The following is a 15,908-nucleotide window of genomic DNA, read 5'->3' on the forward strand; positions in this document are numbered from 1 at the left end:
AATCACAACTCTAAGCACCGCCCTGCTAATCCTGTCAATTGTACCTCTGAAAAGGGATTATTCCTTTCTCGACGTAAATCAAGCACGTAAATATGACTTAATTAGATTAGAATTCACACAGCAATGTTTGGATGACTCTTAACCCAACAAGTATAAAAGGTGCTGTCTGAAGTTCCGAACCTCACACTGCTGGTGCCATAACTGTCATTACCTGGGATGCGATTGACGCTTGCAAAATGTCAAGTGGTGGGATTTACAACTTAAGAAGGCTTTATGACGCTTGCGTCAAAAGTCATTAGTGCCCTTTGGGATCCCCTTACCACCGGGTTAGCCAGTGAAAAAGTAGGACCTGGACGATGCCTCAGTGAGTACAGCACCGTCACATCTTCTGGAGGTAGGAACTGATTTGCTCTTCCAAGTAAACGCAACAGAAGGAATATCCAAACTTGCAGGAGCAAAAATGGGCGACAAGGACACAGTGGAGAAGTTCCTTGACAACAACCCCCAGGTTGCAAAGGAGTACTACGAAAAAAAGGTCAAAGCCGATATGATCACAGCTGCCTTCAACAACCAGGTGCAGGTCAAAGACCCGTCCTCTTACAAGGACGTCTCCACCATCCAGGAGGCTGAGTTCTTATTCGAGCTGATCAAGGAGATGCAAGGCGAGGTGGATATGGAGAAAGCCTTGCACAAAATCCTCCAGAGGATCGCTCTGCTGGTGCAGGCGGATCGCTGCAGCTACTTCGGCTACCGGTCCCGCAACGGAACGCCCGAGCTGTCCACCATCCTCTTCGACGTCACGCACAATTCGGCGTTTGACAAAAATTTGGTGAACCCCAACGTGGAGATTGTTTTCCCCACAGACATGGGGATCGTTGGGTGGACGGCACACTCCAAAAAGCCTCAGAATATCGCCGACGTGAAGAAGGTTAGTGGATCCGACACTGCTCTGTGGTCTTGGAGCGTTACGTCGTGTTTTACGTCCTCTCCTGTGTCCGTTTACTTTCAGGACTCTCATTTCAGCGACTTTGTGGACAAGCAGACCAAATACACCACCAAAAATATGATTACGGCTCCCATCATGTGCGAAAAGGACCCGATAGGCGTCATCATGGCCCTCAACAAGCAGGGCGCCGACGCTTTCTCAAAGAGTGATCAGGAGGTGAGCACACAGCTCAGGTCTACAGTCTGTAGAACAGAGCGGTTAAACTAACCTGTTCTAAGGGCCACATTTCCAGGAAGTTAAGGACCGGGGGTACCTATGCTATATTCTTATTATGACCACCAGCTTCCTCCTTATTGGACATTTCTTTTTGCTCTATTTCTTTTATCGGAGTTACAAATTTGACTAAATATACAAGTGTCCACTGTAGTGGATATTGGCCTTTAGGAGGTTAATATGCCGATGTAGGAGTCTGACAATGCCTTTACACTGGTTGAACTTTTGAACTGAACTCAGGGGAGCAGTCTGGTGTTATTCAGATCAGACTTGGCCCATGAGCCATCAGGTCAATAGCCCTAATAGCCTGCTCAGTGGCCTTGTGGTTAGAGTGTCCGCCCTGAGATCGGTAGGTCGTGAGCAATGTTCCCTCTAATTTTTCATGTGTGTGAGCAAACGCAAAAACTCCCTGAGCATTCAGTGGAGCCCATGTGAGCAACATCACACGTGCACACTGTGGCTACACCAGCAGCACACCTGCCCCAAACCTGACTAAATAACAAGTTCAATCTCCATCCATCCATCCATTTTCTACCGCTTGTCCCTTTCGGGGTCGCAGGGGGTGCTGGAGCCTATCTCAGCTGCATTCGGGCGGAAGGCGGGGTACACCCTGGACAAGTCCCCACATCATCGCAGGGCCAACACAGATAGACAGACAACATTCTCTTATTATTATAATCAAATGACAGCAGTCATTTCCATGAGGTTATTTTCTAATATAAGTGTTTAAGCCCACTTACAATGACAATAACAAAAAATATTGTTTTTCATGAACTGTGTACTTGTATTGTTTGTCTGGGTGGAGGTCCTGCTTTGGAAATAATTTGTACCCCTTTCAGACATTGCATTTAGTTCCCATTAAAACATTCACATGTTGCACAATGAGATGTAAGCAGGGATCATGTGTACATTCCTGCAACTTCCTGTTTGTAAAAAATATATTTTTATTAGTATTTATTTAATATACTAACAGCATTTCATTATTAATATTTATAAATTAAGATTCCTAATAAATGACACTAGAATAAGCACACATTTGATTGGTAAATCATAGTGTAACGACCTGGAATTACACTTTATGTGTGGTGTTGGAGTGGTCTGACTTTTTGTGTGGCTGTAAACGCATCACTGGCTAAGTGCCATATGTGCATGTGTTGGCGCAAGTGAGAAAGAGCGAGCGGCTGCTGTTGATATAACAAAGTTGGTTTTGGTCTGGTTTGTACTGCAGAAAATGACCAGTTTTGCTAGATATCATTTTTTTTACTAATGTTTTGATGATGTGTTTATGGCCGACAATAAAGAGTTTTGCTCAGTAAAGTGCTCGATGGAATTCATGTCCTCAAAGCGTCTCGACAGACGTTACAATATTTGAACAATGATGACGAAAACTGTTTTCTCTGTCGTGTCCGTGTCGTGTGGAAAATTGTTATGCGCTTATTTTTTATTTGATTTTGTGCGCGGCATAGATTTGCCGTGCGCAGAGGATGCTTGAGCAGTGCGCAATTGCACAGGCGCACACCTTAGAGGGAACATTGGTCGTGAGTTCAAACCCCGGCCGAGTCATACCAAAGACTATAAAATGGGACCCATTACCTCCCTGCTTGGCAATCAGCATCAAGGGTTGGAATTAGGGGTTAAATCAACAAAATGATTCCCGAGCGCGGCCACTGTTGCTGCTCACTGCTCCCCTCACCGCTCAGGGGGTGGAACAAGGGAATGGGTCAAATGCAGAGGATAATTTCCCCACACCTCTGTGTGACTTATCAGTGGTACTTTAACTTTTTAATGTAGTGTCCTTAAAACTAAACTTACTACCGTAATTTCCGGACTATAAGCCGCTACTTTTTCCCCTCGTTCTGGTCCCTGCGGCTTATACAACGGTGCGGCTTATTTACGGCCTGTTCTTCTCTGACACCGACAAAGAGGATTTCGGTGGTTTTAGTACGCAGGAGGAAGACGATGACACAATGATTAAAGACTGACTTTTCATATACCGGTAGGCTGGTTATTTTGATAACGTACAGGCGAGCACTTTGTATTACTTTGCACCGTTGTATTATTTGTACTCTGCACGAATGCTGTTCGCCATGTCAAAGATGTGAAAGTTTGATTGAATGATTGAAAGATTTATTGTTAATAAATGGGACGCTTTGTGTTCCCAAACAGTCATCTCTGTCCCGACAATCCCCTCCGTGGTAGCAGAAACCCCTATATACTACGGTAATTACACATCAAAACCCTGCGGCTTAAAGTCGGGTGCGGCTTATATATGGAGCAATCTGTATTTTCCCCTAAATTTAGCTGGTGCGGCTTATAGTCAGGTGCGGCTTATAGTCCGGAAATTACGGTAGTCACAATACATGGGTTTTCGTTAGCGAAGGATTATGGGTAAGCCTCGCGGCAACCGGCATCTTGTGTGTCATAACTTTGTTTATTCGCCTGCGGCAGTTTTCTAAATATTATTCACACTTTTGCTTCGACAATGACGTCTACTTCGGGAAATTTGAAAGAGGACATGAACGTTTCCTACAGACAGACGTTAGATGGGGTTTGCAAAGAGTTATATCTGATATTGATAGCTCTTTTTGGATGACTGTGGATCAACAGGTTGTGAGTTGGGTACTTCTGGTCCCATTTTCAAGGATGGCAACCAGTCTGGGTGGGTAACATCATAAAGGTCTGCTCTGTGTAAGACTAAGAAACACATTCAATCACATTATTATTACAATTAGTATACATGACTGGTTGTTTTCATATATATTCTGTGCATAACAGCCTTTATCATGGACAAAGAAAACAGCATAATTCAAAGCACATTACCTGTTACAAACTGATCATAGCCAACTGATCATAGCAAACTTTATAGTCGTTTTGCTGGATCGCGAGTAAATCCAGCTCGATTGATTCTAGCCAGCCACAGGTTGCGCCTTTCTGTCGACAGTCGCTCGGTTTATTTTCCCCGCTTTACAATGAACCTTAGGAATATCGTAGTACTTTGTGGTTCCTTGTCCTGAATTCGCGCGGTTTCTACAACCCCACACGACGCATGTGTGACCCATTTCGCACAACAATAACAACAGAGGTGTGCTTGGTTAAAAGTGTTTGCATACACGCTTCGCTTAGTTTTGACACACAAAATGACGTCATCTGAAACCTATCTATAATAGGCACACCCACATTATGTAATGAGATCAACTACCAGAGCTGAATCAGCAAGTTTGCCTTTTTTAAAACTTCATAATATTGCATCATGCCGTCACTCCAATATTTTGTCATTTTGGTCTCACCTCGAAAGGTAGTAAACACATGTGATTCCACCTAGCCAATCAACAAAGTATGCTAATACTAAAAAGGTATCATTCGATAAAATGCAAAAAATAATTATTTTTTATGCTTATCATTACATGTCATTATAAAAAACATGACGATTAAGTTAAAAAAAAGGTTATACTGTAGGTGCCAAATGGCATTGTACAACCCTCTGAGGACATTCGATTTTAATTATCTTCAAAGCCAAAACTGACAAAAAGGGTACTTTCTTGTTCGTTTCGCCATAATCTCCAGTCGTAAACAAAAATTTCAAACATGTTTATTTCATCTAAATGTAGACCCTTCAGAAAGGCTTTTATTCAAATATTGTGAAATAACTCATGCTATGCACATTTATACTAATCGAAAACTGACATAATTTGATCAGGCTTCAAAGTGTTAAAATAGGTTTAAAAAAAAACAAAAAAACTACGTGTCTTGATATTTTTTTTAAAGACTGAAGTTTACTGAGATATTCCAGAAGAAAAAATAAATAAATCAAGAATCCAGCAAAAAAAAGTTAACAAAAACATGAATCTAAATTGTTTGGAGTATTGTCGAATATCTGTACGTGAAAAAATTGTACGTTTAATTTTTGTAATTTAACATGATAAAAACCCTCTCAGGAAAAATCATGTATAATGGAGTAACACAACAAAAATAATAAAATACAACAAAAAATTATTAAAAGGACAAAAAAGTCATGTTTTGTCCCGTGAAGCTTAATAAAGGTTGGTATACTCAAAACGGTCTAATAATTCTTTCAAACCAATAATAAAGGAGCCCTTGTTGCCCACCCAACAGGGGCGTCTCTGACCAACCTAAACAGTACAATCCAATGAGAGTGGAAACGCTGAAAGGTCAGGTGACACTCTGCAGGAATGCATCGGAGAGTTGCTCTACTGTCTAATCAATATGGAGTCAAATACGATCAATTACACGCCTATTGTTTTTGTTTCTGACAGCTCTTCAATAAATATGTCAACTTTGCTGCTGTGGTTGCCCTCCAAGCTCACACTGCTTACATGTGGGACGTGGAGTCGAGGAGAAGCCAGGTAAAAACACATATTCCCTAATTGGCAAAGAGTGCCACATAAATAACAATGATAAGTTAAGGTGAGTACACACACCTGCAGGTTCTGCTGTGGTCGGCCAGCAAAGTGTTTGAAGAACTGACGGACATCGAGAGGCAGTTTCACAAGGCCATGTACACGGTCAGGACTTACATCAAGTGTGAGAGGTACTCTGTGGGACTCCTGGACATGACCAGAGACAAAGTAAGGAGCAAAGTTCTAGAAGTATGTCCTAAATAATGTACTGTGCTGATATGTTTGGTTTCACCTTCAGGAGTTCTTTGATGAGTGGGCCATCAAACTTGGGGAACAGGAACCTTACAAGGGTCCCAAGACACCTGATGGCAGAGTATGTTCATCACACATCATGTTACTAATTTTTTAAATAAATATCAAATAACTTACTTTGTTCAATACCATCAGGAAATCAACTTCTACAAAATTATTGACTACCTGCTGGAAGACAAAGAGGAGATTAAAGTCATCCCGTAAGTAGCGAGTCCAGTTCTGACATGTTTATTTTCCGTGGGAAATGATAGAAATAGAAAAATACTCTGTTCAGGATCAAAGCTATTACAATACCAAAATGTTTATTAACTAGATTTAGAGTACAATTGTCAGTGCAATTGCCGTACAAGTGTATAAATGGGTTAAGCTTATCTAGTATTACTTAGTAATACTAGAAATATTACAAACAATCAGCAGCCTTTTTAACACAGAAATCCCACATAATATTGAGTACAAAGACCAAAAAAAAAAAAAAAAACGAACAAAAGGCTCACCAACCACCCACATTTCAATTGTGTTTCAATTGGGGTTAATTTGGAGATCAGTCTCTACGACATAAACTATGTTTCTTACAAATATCATCCCAGGAGGAGGATGAATAGCTAAACATGCGACACTACACACCGTAGGAAGTTATGCTTAACCGCAAGCTAGAGCCCAATTGCCAATACAAGTGTATGAATGGGTTACGCATTGCTAGTATTACGCAGTAATACTAGTAATATTACAAACAATCAGCAGCCTTTTTAACACAGAAATCCCTCATAATATTGCATAACTGAGTGCGCCTTTGCACGCTGACAGCCTAAATACTTTCAAGACAGCGACACTGCTTTCAACACAACAAACTTCACATCTCTGTACCGGTTTTCTGCTACAGCGTGATAACTTTTACCGCTAAACAGCGTCGTCCATTGAAATTAATTAAAATCTAATTAATCCGTACTTGGCCCCCCAAAACAATACAATTTTGTACAATATAACATGCCTTTTAAAAAGAAAAACATTTCAATTATACATTTTGGATGAAAAACAATATAATAGAACAGTGGTTCTTAAACTTGTTCCACGAAGTACCACCTCAGAATACACTTGGCTCTCCAAGTACCATCATAATGACCAACATTAAAATACAGTAGCGTGGTAAGTATTCATTAAAACTTTGAATTTATTGACCGTGCAGTTTGAAAGTTGGTGTGTTTACGTTGTAATTAAGTAACTAATTAAGGAAACTAAGTCTCAAAGGAATATAACCTGACGAGGCACTTCCTGACGAAACATCCACATTTCGATGTCGGCCCCCCGAGCCCTTGGACTCATGAAGCTGCGACCCTCTTCATTATGTACAGTTTTTTACGGATTATAAGGCGCACTGCCGATGAGCGGGTCTAGTCAGGTCTATTTTCATACAAAAGGCGCACCGGATTATAGGGCGCATTAAAGTGGTCATATTATAAAAAAAATTTCTAAATGGAAAACACTTCCTTGTGGTCTACATAACATGTAACGGTGGTTCTTTGGTCAAAATGTTGCATAGATTATGTTTTACAGATAATCTTCAAGTCACTTTCTGACAGTCGCTTCCGGATGCGCCGTTTTGTGGGCGGTCTTATTTACGTGGCTCGTGGCTCACCTTCGACAGCATGTTTTCTCCGTCATCTTTGTTGTAGCGGTGTAGCGTGCAAGGACGGGAGTGGAAGAAGTGTCAAAATATGGAGCTAACTGTTTTAATGACATTCAGACTCTACTTCAATCAATAACGGAGCAGCATTTCCTCCTGTGTCCCATGAAAAACCGTCCGACCGGAACTCTCTAATAACTAAGGTTCCTTGGGTGAATAATGTAAACTCACTACACCGGTATGTTTTAGTGCTTTCATGGCGAGTTTAAAGTAAGAACTTTACACTACTATATATTAGAAATGGCAACAGTGGAGGATGAACAGAAGATAGAGAAAAAGAAGAAGCTTATCGACTACGGTGTCGTCATGGACTACAAAGGCGGACACGTGCAAATTTTCAGGACTTATGCAGATCCCAAATATAGATCAGCAGGTACCAGAAGGTAAGAAAAGTTGCTTTTGCATAATATTGCGAAACAAAACGCCAGATAATATGTCTTACCTTATACACACACCATAATAATACTTGTATGTTGAAGCACAGTACAATCCATCAAGCGGTTTGGCTTCATAGCTTACCAAAGTCGTACTAAAATATATTGATAGATTTTTGAGCACCGTGTGTAATGCTCTATATTTTCAATGGAACATATACAATTTTGGTGTTGTTTACTTGAGTCATATTGCAGTCATACTACATGTATCTCTTACAGGTGACTGCCATTATATTGCGGTTTACATGTATCTCTTATGTGTGACTGCCATCTACTGGTCACACTTATCATTTCACCAGCACAACCAAAATTATTCCGTAAATTAGGCGTACTGGTATTTAAAGGATTTTAAGTGCGCCTTATAGTCCGAAAAATACGGTAATTGAATAGCCCTGCTGTACGGGAACTAGCGGCCGGGAGGCTCCGAAACTGAATTTTTGCTCGCAACCTAAAGCAGCACAAATAGATGAGAGACCGCTCATATCCCAAAGAACTTGTAAGCCGATCGGGTACCATTGTATTCCTTTTTCCTCACAGGCAGCAAAGCCGCATAAATTTACTCTGTCTGTGCTGTTTATACAGAGAAGACAAAGGAAAAAGACGGCTTTTATAGGCAGTGTGAAAGAGCCTAGTGTGCTCTTTAATGACCAATGACAAATACTGCAGACTCACAATTCTTACATCCCAACTGTTTTGTATAAATTGCTGTAAAGGGAAGTTAAATACTGTAAACCGTAAAAACTTAATAGCGTATCTGACTCATTCTTTACTTAACTCATTGTTGGGGCTGCTGGCTCTTTTGGAAAAGTTAAAGAAAAAGCAAAACATGCACAGAAATGGTTGCTGAACTGAGTGAGCTCTTGTGCAATATGCTGATGCCGAGTGTGAGAATATAAATTCCTCAGAGAGCATCAGGTTTTGTGTACTAGGTGGAGGTTGTTGAATATTGAGAGAGAGACACATGTTAACAAGCTCCTGCACGGTTTTACAGCGGCCCCCCTGCAGACCACTGGGCCCTGGTCAGCGGATTGCCAGCATATGTGGCTGAGAATGGAATGGTAAGCTGTACATTTGCCTCATTATTTGAAAAAAAGACACAATCTCTAGTATGCTAAACACACCTTTTCATTTTCTTTAGATCTGCAACATGATGAACGCCGGATCAGATGAGTATTTTGCATTTCAGGTGAGACACAACTTTCTGAAGACGTCAGAACGCTGGTGTCTCAAGTCTTCAGAAAGTCCTAACGTCTGCATCGGTCTTGCAGAAAGAGGCGGTGGACGAAAGCGGGTGGACGATCAAGAACGTCCTCGCCCTTCCCATCGTCAACAAAAAGGAAGAAATTGTTGGGGTCGCAACTTTCTTCAACAGGAAAGACGGCAAACCGTTTGATGAGAATGACGAGCAAATTACAGAAGTACGTAATGAACTTTTCTTATCTACACTCTTAATTTGACAAGGATGCTCAGTTTGGATTGACACTTAAATGTTGCATGTCTCCAGGCTCTGACCCAGTTCCTCGGCTGGTCCACTCTGAATAGCGACACATACGACAAACTCAACAGGACCGAGTGGAGCAAGGACATCGCACAGGAAGTCCTCATGTACCAAAGCAAGGCCACCCCGAGCGATGTGCAGAGCATCTTGGTAAGCCTCCCCTGATGCTACAGTATTATTACTGGACCCTGAAGAATCGGAAGCTAAAAGGCATTTCCGCCCTACAGAGCACGCAAGAAAAGTTTGGTTCTGCACCTGAGGACTGTGAGCAGAAAGAGATGTACAAACTTCTGGTAGGCATTCTAATATATACTTTTTTCAAGGCAAAAAAAGTGTTGCAGTTTGTGATTACGTATGTTGCGTACGTCCAGAGAGCCAACATTCCTGAATCCAAGACCGTGGAGCTGCATGAGTTCCGCTTCAGTGACTTTCCACTGTCCGAGTTGGAGCTCATCAAGTGCGGCATCCGCTGCTTTTTTGACCTGGGCGTGGTCGAGAAGTTTAAAGTACCAGCAGAGGTAACTGCGTGCTGTCAACCAATAGGGGTATCATTTATCCAATGGTGATTTTTAGGACTGTGACGATACATTCATCTCACAAGACGAGACAGAATTTTGGGTCAGATCAGATCTATGTATGGTGGTAGAGCTGGGATGATTTCAAGGGCCTGGACTGGCAGGTATTGTGGGGGGGGGGGGGGGGGGTACTTTGTAGCCACTAATGCTGGAGTACTGTAAAACTCATGTTCACTTCCCCTGTCTTGCCAAATGCATTAGCTCCTCCTTTTTTTTTTGCAAAGATTGCAAAGTGGCACTTTTATTTTTATTTATTATTGAACTTGATGCAAGTTATTTGATTTATTATTGAACTTGATGCAAGTTATAACACTTTTATTTGATTTATTATTGAACTTGATGCAAGTTATAACACTTTTATTTGATTTATTATTGAACTTGATGCAAGTTATAACACTTTTTTTGATTTATTATTGAACTTGATGCAAGTTATAACACTTTTATTTGATTTATTATTGAAGTTGATGCAAGTTATAACACTTTTTTTGATTTATTATTGAACTTGATGCAAGTTATAACACTTTTATTTGATTTATTATTGGGCTCTGTACCGAGGATGTCGTTGTGGCTTGTACAGCCCTTTGAGACACTTGTGATTTAGGGCTATATAAATAAACATTGATTGATATATTGATATTGAACTTGATGCAAGTTATAACACTTTTTTTTTATTTATTATTGAACTTGATGCAAGTTATAACACTTTTTTTGATTTATTATTGAACTTGATGCAAGTTATAACACTTTTTTTGATTTATTATTGAACTTGATGCAAGTTATAACACTTTTATTTGATTTATTATTGAACTTGATGCAAGTTATAACACTTTTTTTGATTTATTATTGAACTTGATGCAAGTTATAACACTTTTTTTTATTTATTATTGAACTTGATGCAAGTTATAACACTTTTATTTGATTTATTATTGAACTTGATGCAAGTTATAACACTTTTTTTTATTTATTATTGAACTTGATGAAAGTTATAACACTTTTATTTGATTTATTATTGAACTTGATGCAAGTTATAACACTTTTATTTGATTTATTATTGAATTTGATGCAAGTTATAACACTTTTTATTTATTTATTATTGAACTTGATGCAAGTTATAACACTTTTTTTGATTTATTATTGAACTTGATGCAAGTTATAACATTTTTGTTTTATTTATTATTGAACTTGATGCAAGTTATTTTATTTGATATTGAACTTGATGCAAGTTATACCACAGCTGCACAGTTATTTTATTTATTATTGAACTTGATGTTATTTTATGTTATTGAGTTTGAATGTATACAACTTGATGTTACTTGATGTTCAATAAATTTGAAAATGTTAAGCTTGGCATTAGCGTTCTGTTGGGGCGATGGGGGCAGGTGGGGCTTGAAAACTCCCCCTTGTCCAAAGTGGGGGATGACAAAAAAAGTTTGAGAACCACTGAACTACAGTGTTTGTTGTCCGTGCCGCATGAACACCTATCTATTTATCTCTTTAAATCAAATTTGCATATGTGTGTTCATTTCTTTACCATGCAGATTTTGACGCGATGGATGTATACCGTTCGCAAGGGCTACCGTGACATCACCTACCACAACTGGAGGCACGGCTTCAACGTCGGACAAACCATGTTCACTCTTCTGCTTGTGAGTGCCACTTCCTATTTTAATGACACTTCCATTCTTGATCGACTTTTACGACGACACCCTGGTTGCTCCAAAAACGACGACACCCTGGTTGCTCCAAAAACAGACAGGCAAGCTGAAGAAGTACTACTCGGATCTAGATGCCTTTGCCATGGTGGCTGCTGGATTCTGCCACGACATCGACCACAGAGGGACCAACAACCTCTACCAGACTAAGTAAAGAGATAAGTGGTCACTGGGCCCCATTCAGCAACCGTTCTTAAGAACACATTTTGTTCTTATGCCCACTTACGAAGTTTTTAAGGAGATTTTTGTATTCACCAATGTTTTCTTAGCTGGGATTTGTTCGTAGGTAAGAACAAGATCTACGAGTGCTCCAGAACACTCTTAGGGTGGCCTATTTGTTTTTAAGTGTGACAAGTTCCCTTACTTCTATTGTCTAATGCTAAATTAATATCATAGATAGATAGATAGATAGATAGATAGATAGATAGATAGATAGATAGATAGATATATAGATAGAGATAAGACAGACAGACAGAAAGAGAGACATATCGCAAAATGAGCAATATATAGACATTTCAAAATACCACACACACACACACGCACACAATCGCGGTTTATAAATCTTCACAACAATGCCGTGACGTGTGATGGGCAACTCAACTCACACACTGGCAATGCTTTTGCTGCTACTGCCAGATGCCGCAGATCGTGCCCTAGGGAGGGAGCGCATATTTAACCACCATGTAGACCTATTTGCCCGAAGTGACGAATATTAATTTGAACGCTTTGGACTATCCTCAGCAGTCCCCCCTTTCTTAAAATTACATTTTGACATTATGTATTTCCCCCGCGCGAGATAATACGAATTTCTGTTTTGCAATCTGTTTGTGTTTTCTCCATGTGTTTGATGTTCGGCTTTTCCGCCGGAATTGTGCCCTTGTATGGGTAATTAAGGGCGTTTACCTATGCAAATTACGGAATTAAAGAGTGTTTACATATGCATATTGGGGAAGTAAGGGTGTGTTCATATGCAAATTATGATAGTCATGCACGTGCTAACCATTTGGCATTCAGCAACTTAAGAACAGCAGGTGGGAACAATTTGGCCATTTAAGAACATGTCATGAATTTGAATGGACTCCTCTTAGGAAATCCCTTGGGAAGAAAGATAAGAGGAAAAGTTAGGAACTTATTGCTGAATGGGGCCCACTGTTTGCAATTTTCTGAAAAGCGACGGAATTTATCGTGATTGTGTCCTCTTCCAGGAGCGCATCTCCACTGGCCAAGCTTCACAGCACCTCCATCATGGAGCGACATCACCTTGAGTACAGCAAAACCCTTATGGAAGACGAGGTGCGCCCCTTTAAATGCAATCATCTCAGAATCCACTGACGACTAATCCTCTGCTATCACAATCAGAATCTGAACATCTTTCAAAACCTGCAAAAGCGCCAATTTGAGACAGTGCAGCATCTGTTTGAAGTCTGCATCATCGCCACTGACCTCGCCCTTTATTTCAAGTAAGGAAAAAGTCAGAAGCCGTTGGTCGGTGACACGCACTAGTTTTTTTATGAAAACATGTCTTTCTTTTCATCCAGGAAGAGAACAATGTTCCAAAAGATTGTTGAAGCCGTAGAGGGGATGCCCGAGGAGAAAGAGAGGATCAGCTACATCTCCAACAATTCAACCAGGAAGGAGATCATCATGTAAATGCTTCATAGCAGACTTTTCGGATTAGGGCTGTTCTATCTAGTCTTAATCATGAACTGATAAAGCCGGTTTAGATGAGAGGCAAAACATTTGAGACAATCTGGGCTTCCCAGTTCCATCCGTTCAATGCCCTGAAAAGCTCTAGTCCAGGGGTGTCCAAACTATGGTCTGCGAGCTAAAATGAGATGACATCTTCAATTTGACCCACTAGACGCTACAAGTTAAATAAGCAATATGAGTGCAAATAGCCAGTTCTCTTCTAACTGCCAATATATCCCTATCTAGAGGCAAATTAAAGTTACTCAACTGTTAATTGTATTTGCAAGGTCAAGCAGCACAGCATTAAATTATATGACCCAATCCAAACAACCTTCTGTAGTCATGGTGCAGAAAAAAAAATCAACTGGCAGAAAAATTCTACAAACTTGGTCACACACAACACTACCTGCTCATTGAACTTTGTGGATATTATAAAAAACGTCCAATCAACATTGGGGGAAAAAAAATCTAAATTACACCTATTTAAATCCATTACAAGGGATGATGGGAAAAAATGCAAAATACTCTCTCCACACTTATCCATGTTTGGAGCATTTTAGTTAAAAAAAAAAAAAGTAAAAGTACCCATGATCTAGGTGTGCTGCTTGATATTTCTGATTGATTACAAAACCTTAAGGACTCAGAGGTTGTGGCAAAAGTAAACAAAGTAGGAGTTGAACTTTCACATACTCTTCATAACCAATGATAATAATTATTCATTATATGTCTATTATATTATTATAATAATATGTAAAGGCTTTATATATACTATATATATATATACTATATATATATATATATATATATATATATATATATATATATATATATATATATATATATATATATATATATATATATATATATATATATATATATATATATATATATATATAAAACCTGCTCAGTGGCCTTGTGGTTTGAGTGTCCGCCCTGAGATCGGTAGGTCGTGAGTTCAAACCCCGGTCAAGTCATACCAAAGACTATAAAAATGGGACCCATTACCTCCCTGCTTGGCACTCTGCATCAAGGGTTGGAATTGGGGGTTAAATCACCAAAATGATTCCTGAGCGCGGCCACCGCTGCTGCCCACTGCTCCCCTCACCTCCCAGGGTATCAACAAGGGGATGGGTCAAATGCAGAGGTTAATTTCACCACACCTAGTGTCTGTGTGGTAATCATTGGTACTTTAACTTTAATATATACATATAAATTAATTTATTCGCATGCAGTCAGCTTTCGGCCCCCAGACAATTTTTTTAAGCCCATTGCGGCCCCCCAGTCAAAAGGTTTGGACACCCCTGATCTAGTCTGACTAGAGCTAGAGATGATCTTTCTAATCTTGAGCATGAATTGATGACGTCTGCTGAGATGAGTGGCGAAACATCTTCTAAGACAACCTTAACAGTCCAGTTGTGATTGATTTAATGTCCTGAGAATAGAGATTAATATTTCATTCTCTTGGGTTTTTTCCCGCAGGGCAATGATGATGACAGCATGTGACTTGTCAGCCATCACAAAGCCGTGGGAGGTTCAGAGCAAGGTGCGTTGCTTACGAGCATGTATGGTGAAGATTACCTAACATCAAGTTTCTAAAAACTGTTTGTCTTGGTCACAGGTGGCTCTGATGGTGGCAGCGGAATTTTGGGAGCAAGGAGACTTGGAGAGGACAGTCCTGGACCAGCAACCCATTGTAAGAGCTTTAAAATATATATAATGTTTTCATTTAGGATGAAATAAGTCTTCTTTTGCCAGTGATTGGTAGAATCAAGCTAACATGCTGTTGTTTTTACTCCGTGTAAAGAAGTATAAGTGTCAACCGGTTGTTTCTGCTTTAGTCAATGATAGTTGCAGACACTCTATGTTGTCTTCAGTGAGAATGATAAGTTTCCCCTGCTTCCAGTTTTCTAGCCAATGGAACCAAGGGAGAGAAATCCTGCAGATGTGTTCTGTTGTCTATACATAGTGTCTTTAGTTTGGCCTTCTTTAGCCAACAATGGATATAGGTCAATCAGACTGCTTGTTCCCTTCACTTGACAGGCAGTTACAGGTTTCTCCTGTTTACACTTCTTTAGCCAACAATGGACAAAAACCATGCCAATGTGTTCTGTTGTTTTCACCTAGTGTCAGAATCATAATCTTCCGTTTAACCTTCTTGAGCTAACAATGGCTTGAAACCACGTTGATGTGCTGTGTTCTTAAGCCGACTATGGATAAAAACTCTATTGATTGCTTGTTGTATTCCTTTTGTGTCAGATACATTCTTTTTTGTATCTTTTTTAATCAAAAACGAATAAAAATCATAGTGATGCGTTCTGTTCTTCAGCCAATTGCTAGAAATCCCACCAACTGCTTGCTCTTTTCACGTCGTGTCAGAAAAACTGTAGACTTTCACTTGTGCTTCTTGAATACAAATCATGTTGATAGAAG

General features: G+C 39.9%; 1 protein-coding gene and 1 long non-coding RNA gene across 2 annotated transcripts in view; one reads left to right on the plus strand and one right to left on the minus strand.

The window, feature by feature from the left end:
• Positions 1–15,908, minus strand: part of LOC133657123 (uncharacterized) — a 72,350-nt gene that overhangs the window by 9,790 nt on the left and 46,652 nt on the right. Inside the window, exons 2-4 of the long non-coding RNA XR_009827231.1 lie at positions 6,007–6,054; positions 5,870–5,939; positions 5,659–5,784 (exon numbers count right to left, since the gene is read on the minus strand). This is a non-coding gene — a long non-coding RNA (uncharacterized LOC133657123). The remainder of the gene's footprint in view (positions 1–5,658; positions 5,785–5,869; positions 5,940–6,006; positions 6,055–15,908) is intronic.
• Positions 461–15,908, plus strand: part of LOC133657118 (cone cGMP-specific 3',5'-cyclic phosphodiesterase subunit alpha'-like) — a 17,367-nt gene continuing 1,919 nt past the window's right edge. Inside the window, exons 1-19 of the mRNA XM_062058064.1 lie at positions 461–928; positions 1,010–1,162; positions 5,494–5,583; positions 5,665–5,805; positions 5,876–5,950; positions 6,025–6,089; positions 8,996–9,062; positions 9,143–9,190; positions 9,273–9,422; positions 9,509–9,652; positions 9,730–9,795; positions 9,874–10,020; positions 11,616–11,723; positions 11,830–11,939; positions 12,995–13,082; positions 13,149–13,249; positions 13,328–13,435; positions 14,958–15,021; positions 15,097–15,171. Coding sequence (XP_061914048.1) covers positions 461–928; positions 1,010–1,162; positions 5,494–5,583; positions 5,665–5,805; positions 5,876–5,950; positions 6,025–6,089; positions 8,996–9,062; positions 9,143–9,190; positions 9,273–9,422; positions 9,509–9,652; positions 9,730–9,795; positions 9,874–10,020; positions 11,616–11,723; positions 11,830–11,939; positions 12,995–13,082; positions 13,149–13,249; positions 13,328–13,435; positions 14,958–15,021; positions 15,097–15,171 — 2,268 coding nt within the window. The remainder of the gene's footprint in view (positions 929–1,009; positions 1,163–5,493; positions 5,584–5,664; positions 5,806–5,875; positions 5,951–6,024; positions 6,090–8,995; positions 9,063–9,142; positions 9,191–9,272; positions 9,423–9,508; positions 9,653–9,729; positions 9,796–9,873; positions 10,021–11,615; positions 11,724–11,829; positions 11,940–12,994; positions 13,083–13,148; positions 13,250–13,327; positions 13,436–14,957; positions 15,022–15,096; positions 15,172–15,908) is intronic.

This window comes from Entelurus aequoreus, linkage group LG09 (assembly GCF_033978785.1).
Source record: "Entelurus aequoreus isolate RoL-2023_Sb linkage group LG09, RoL_Eaeq_v1.1, whole genome shotgun sequence".
Classification (NCBI taxonomy): domain Eukaryota; kingdom Metazoa; phylum Chordata; class Actinopteri; order Syngnathiformes; family Syngnathidae; genus Entelurus; species Entelurus aequoreus.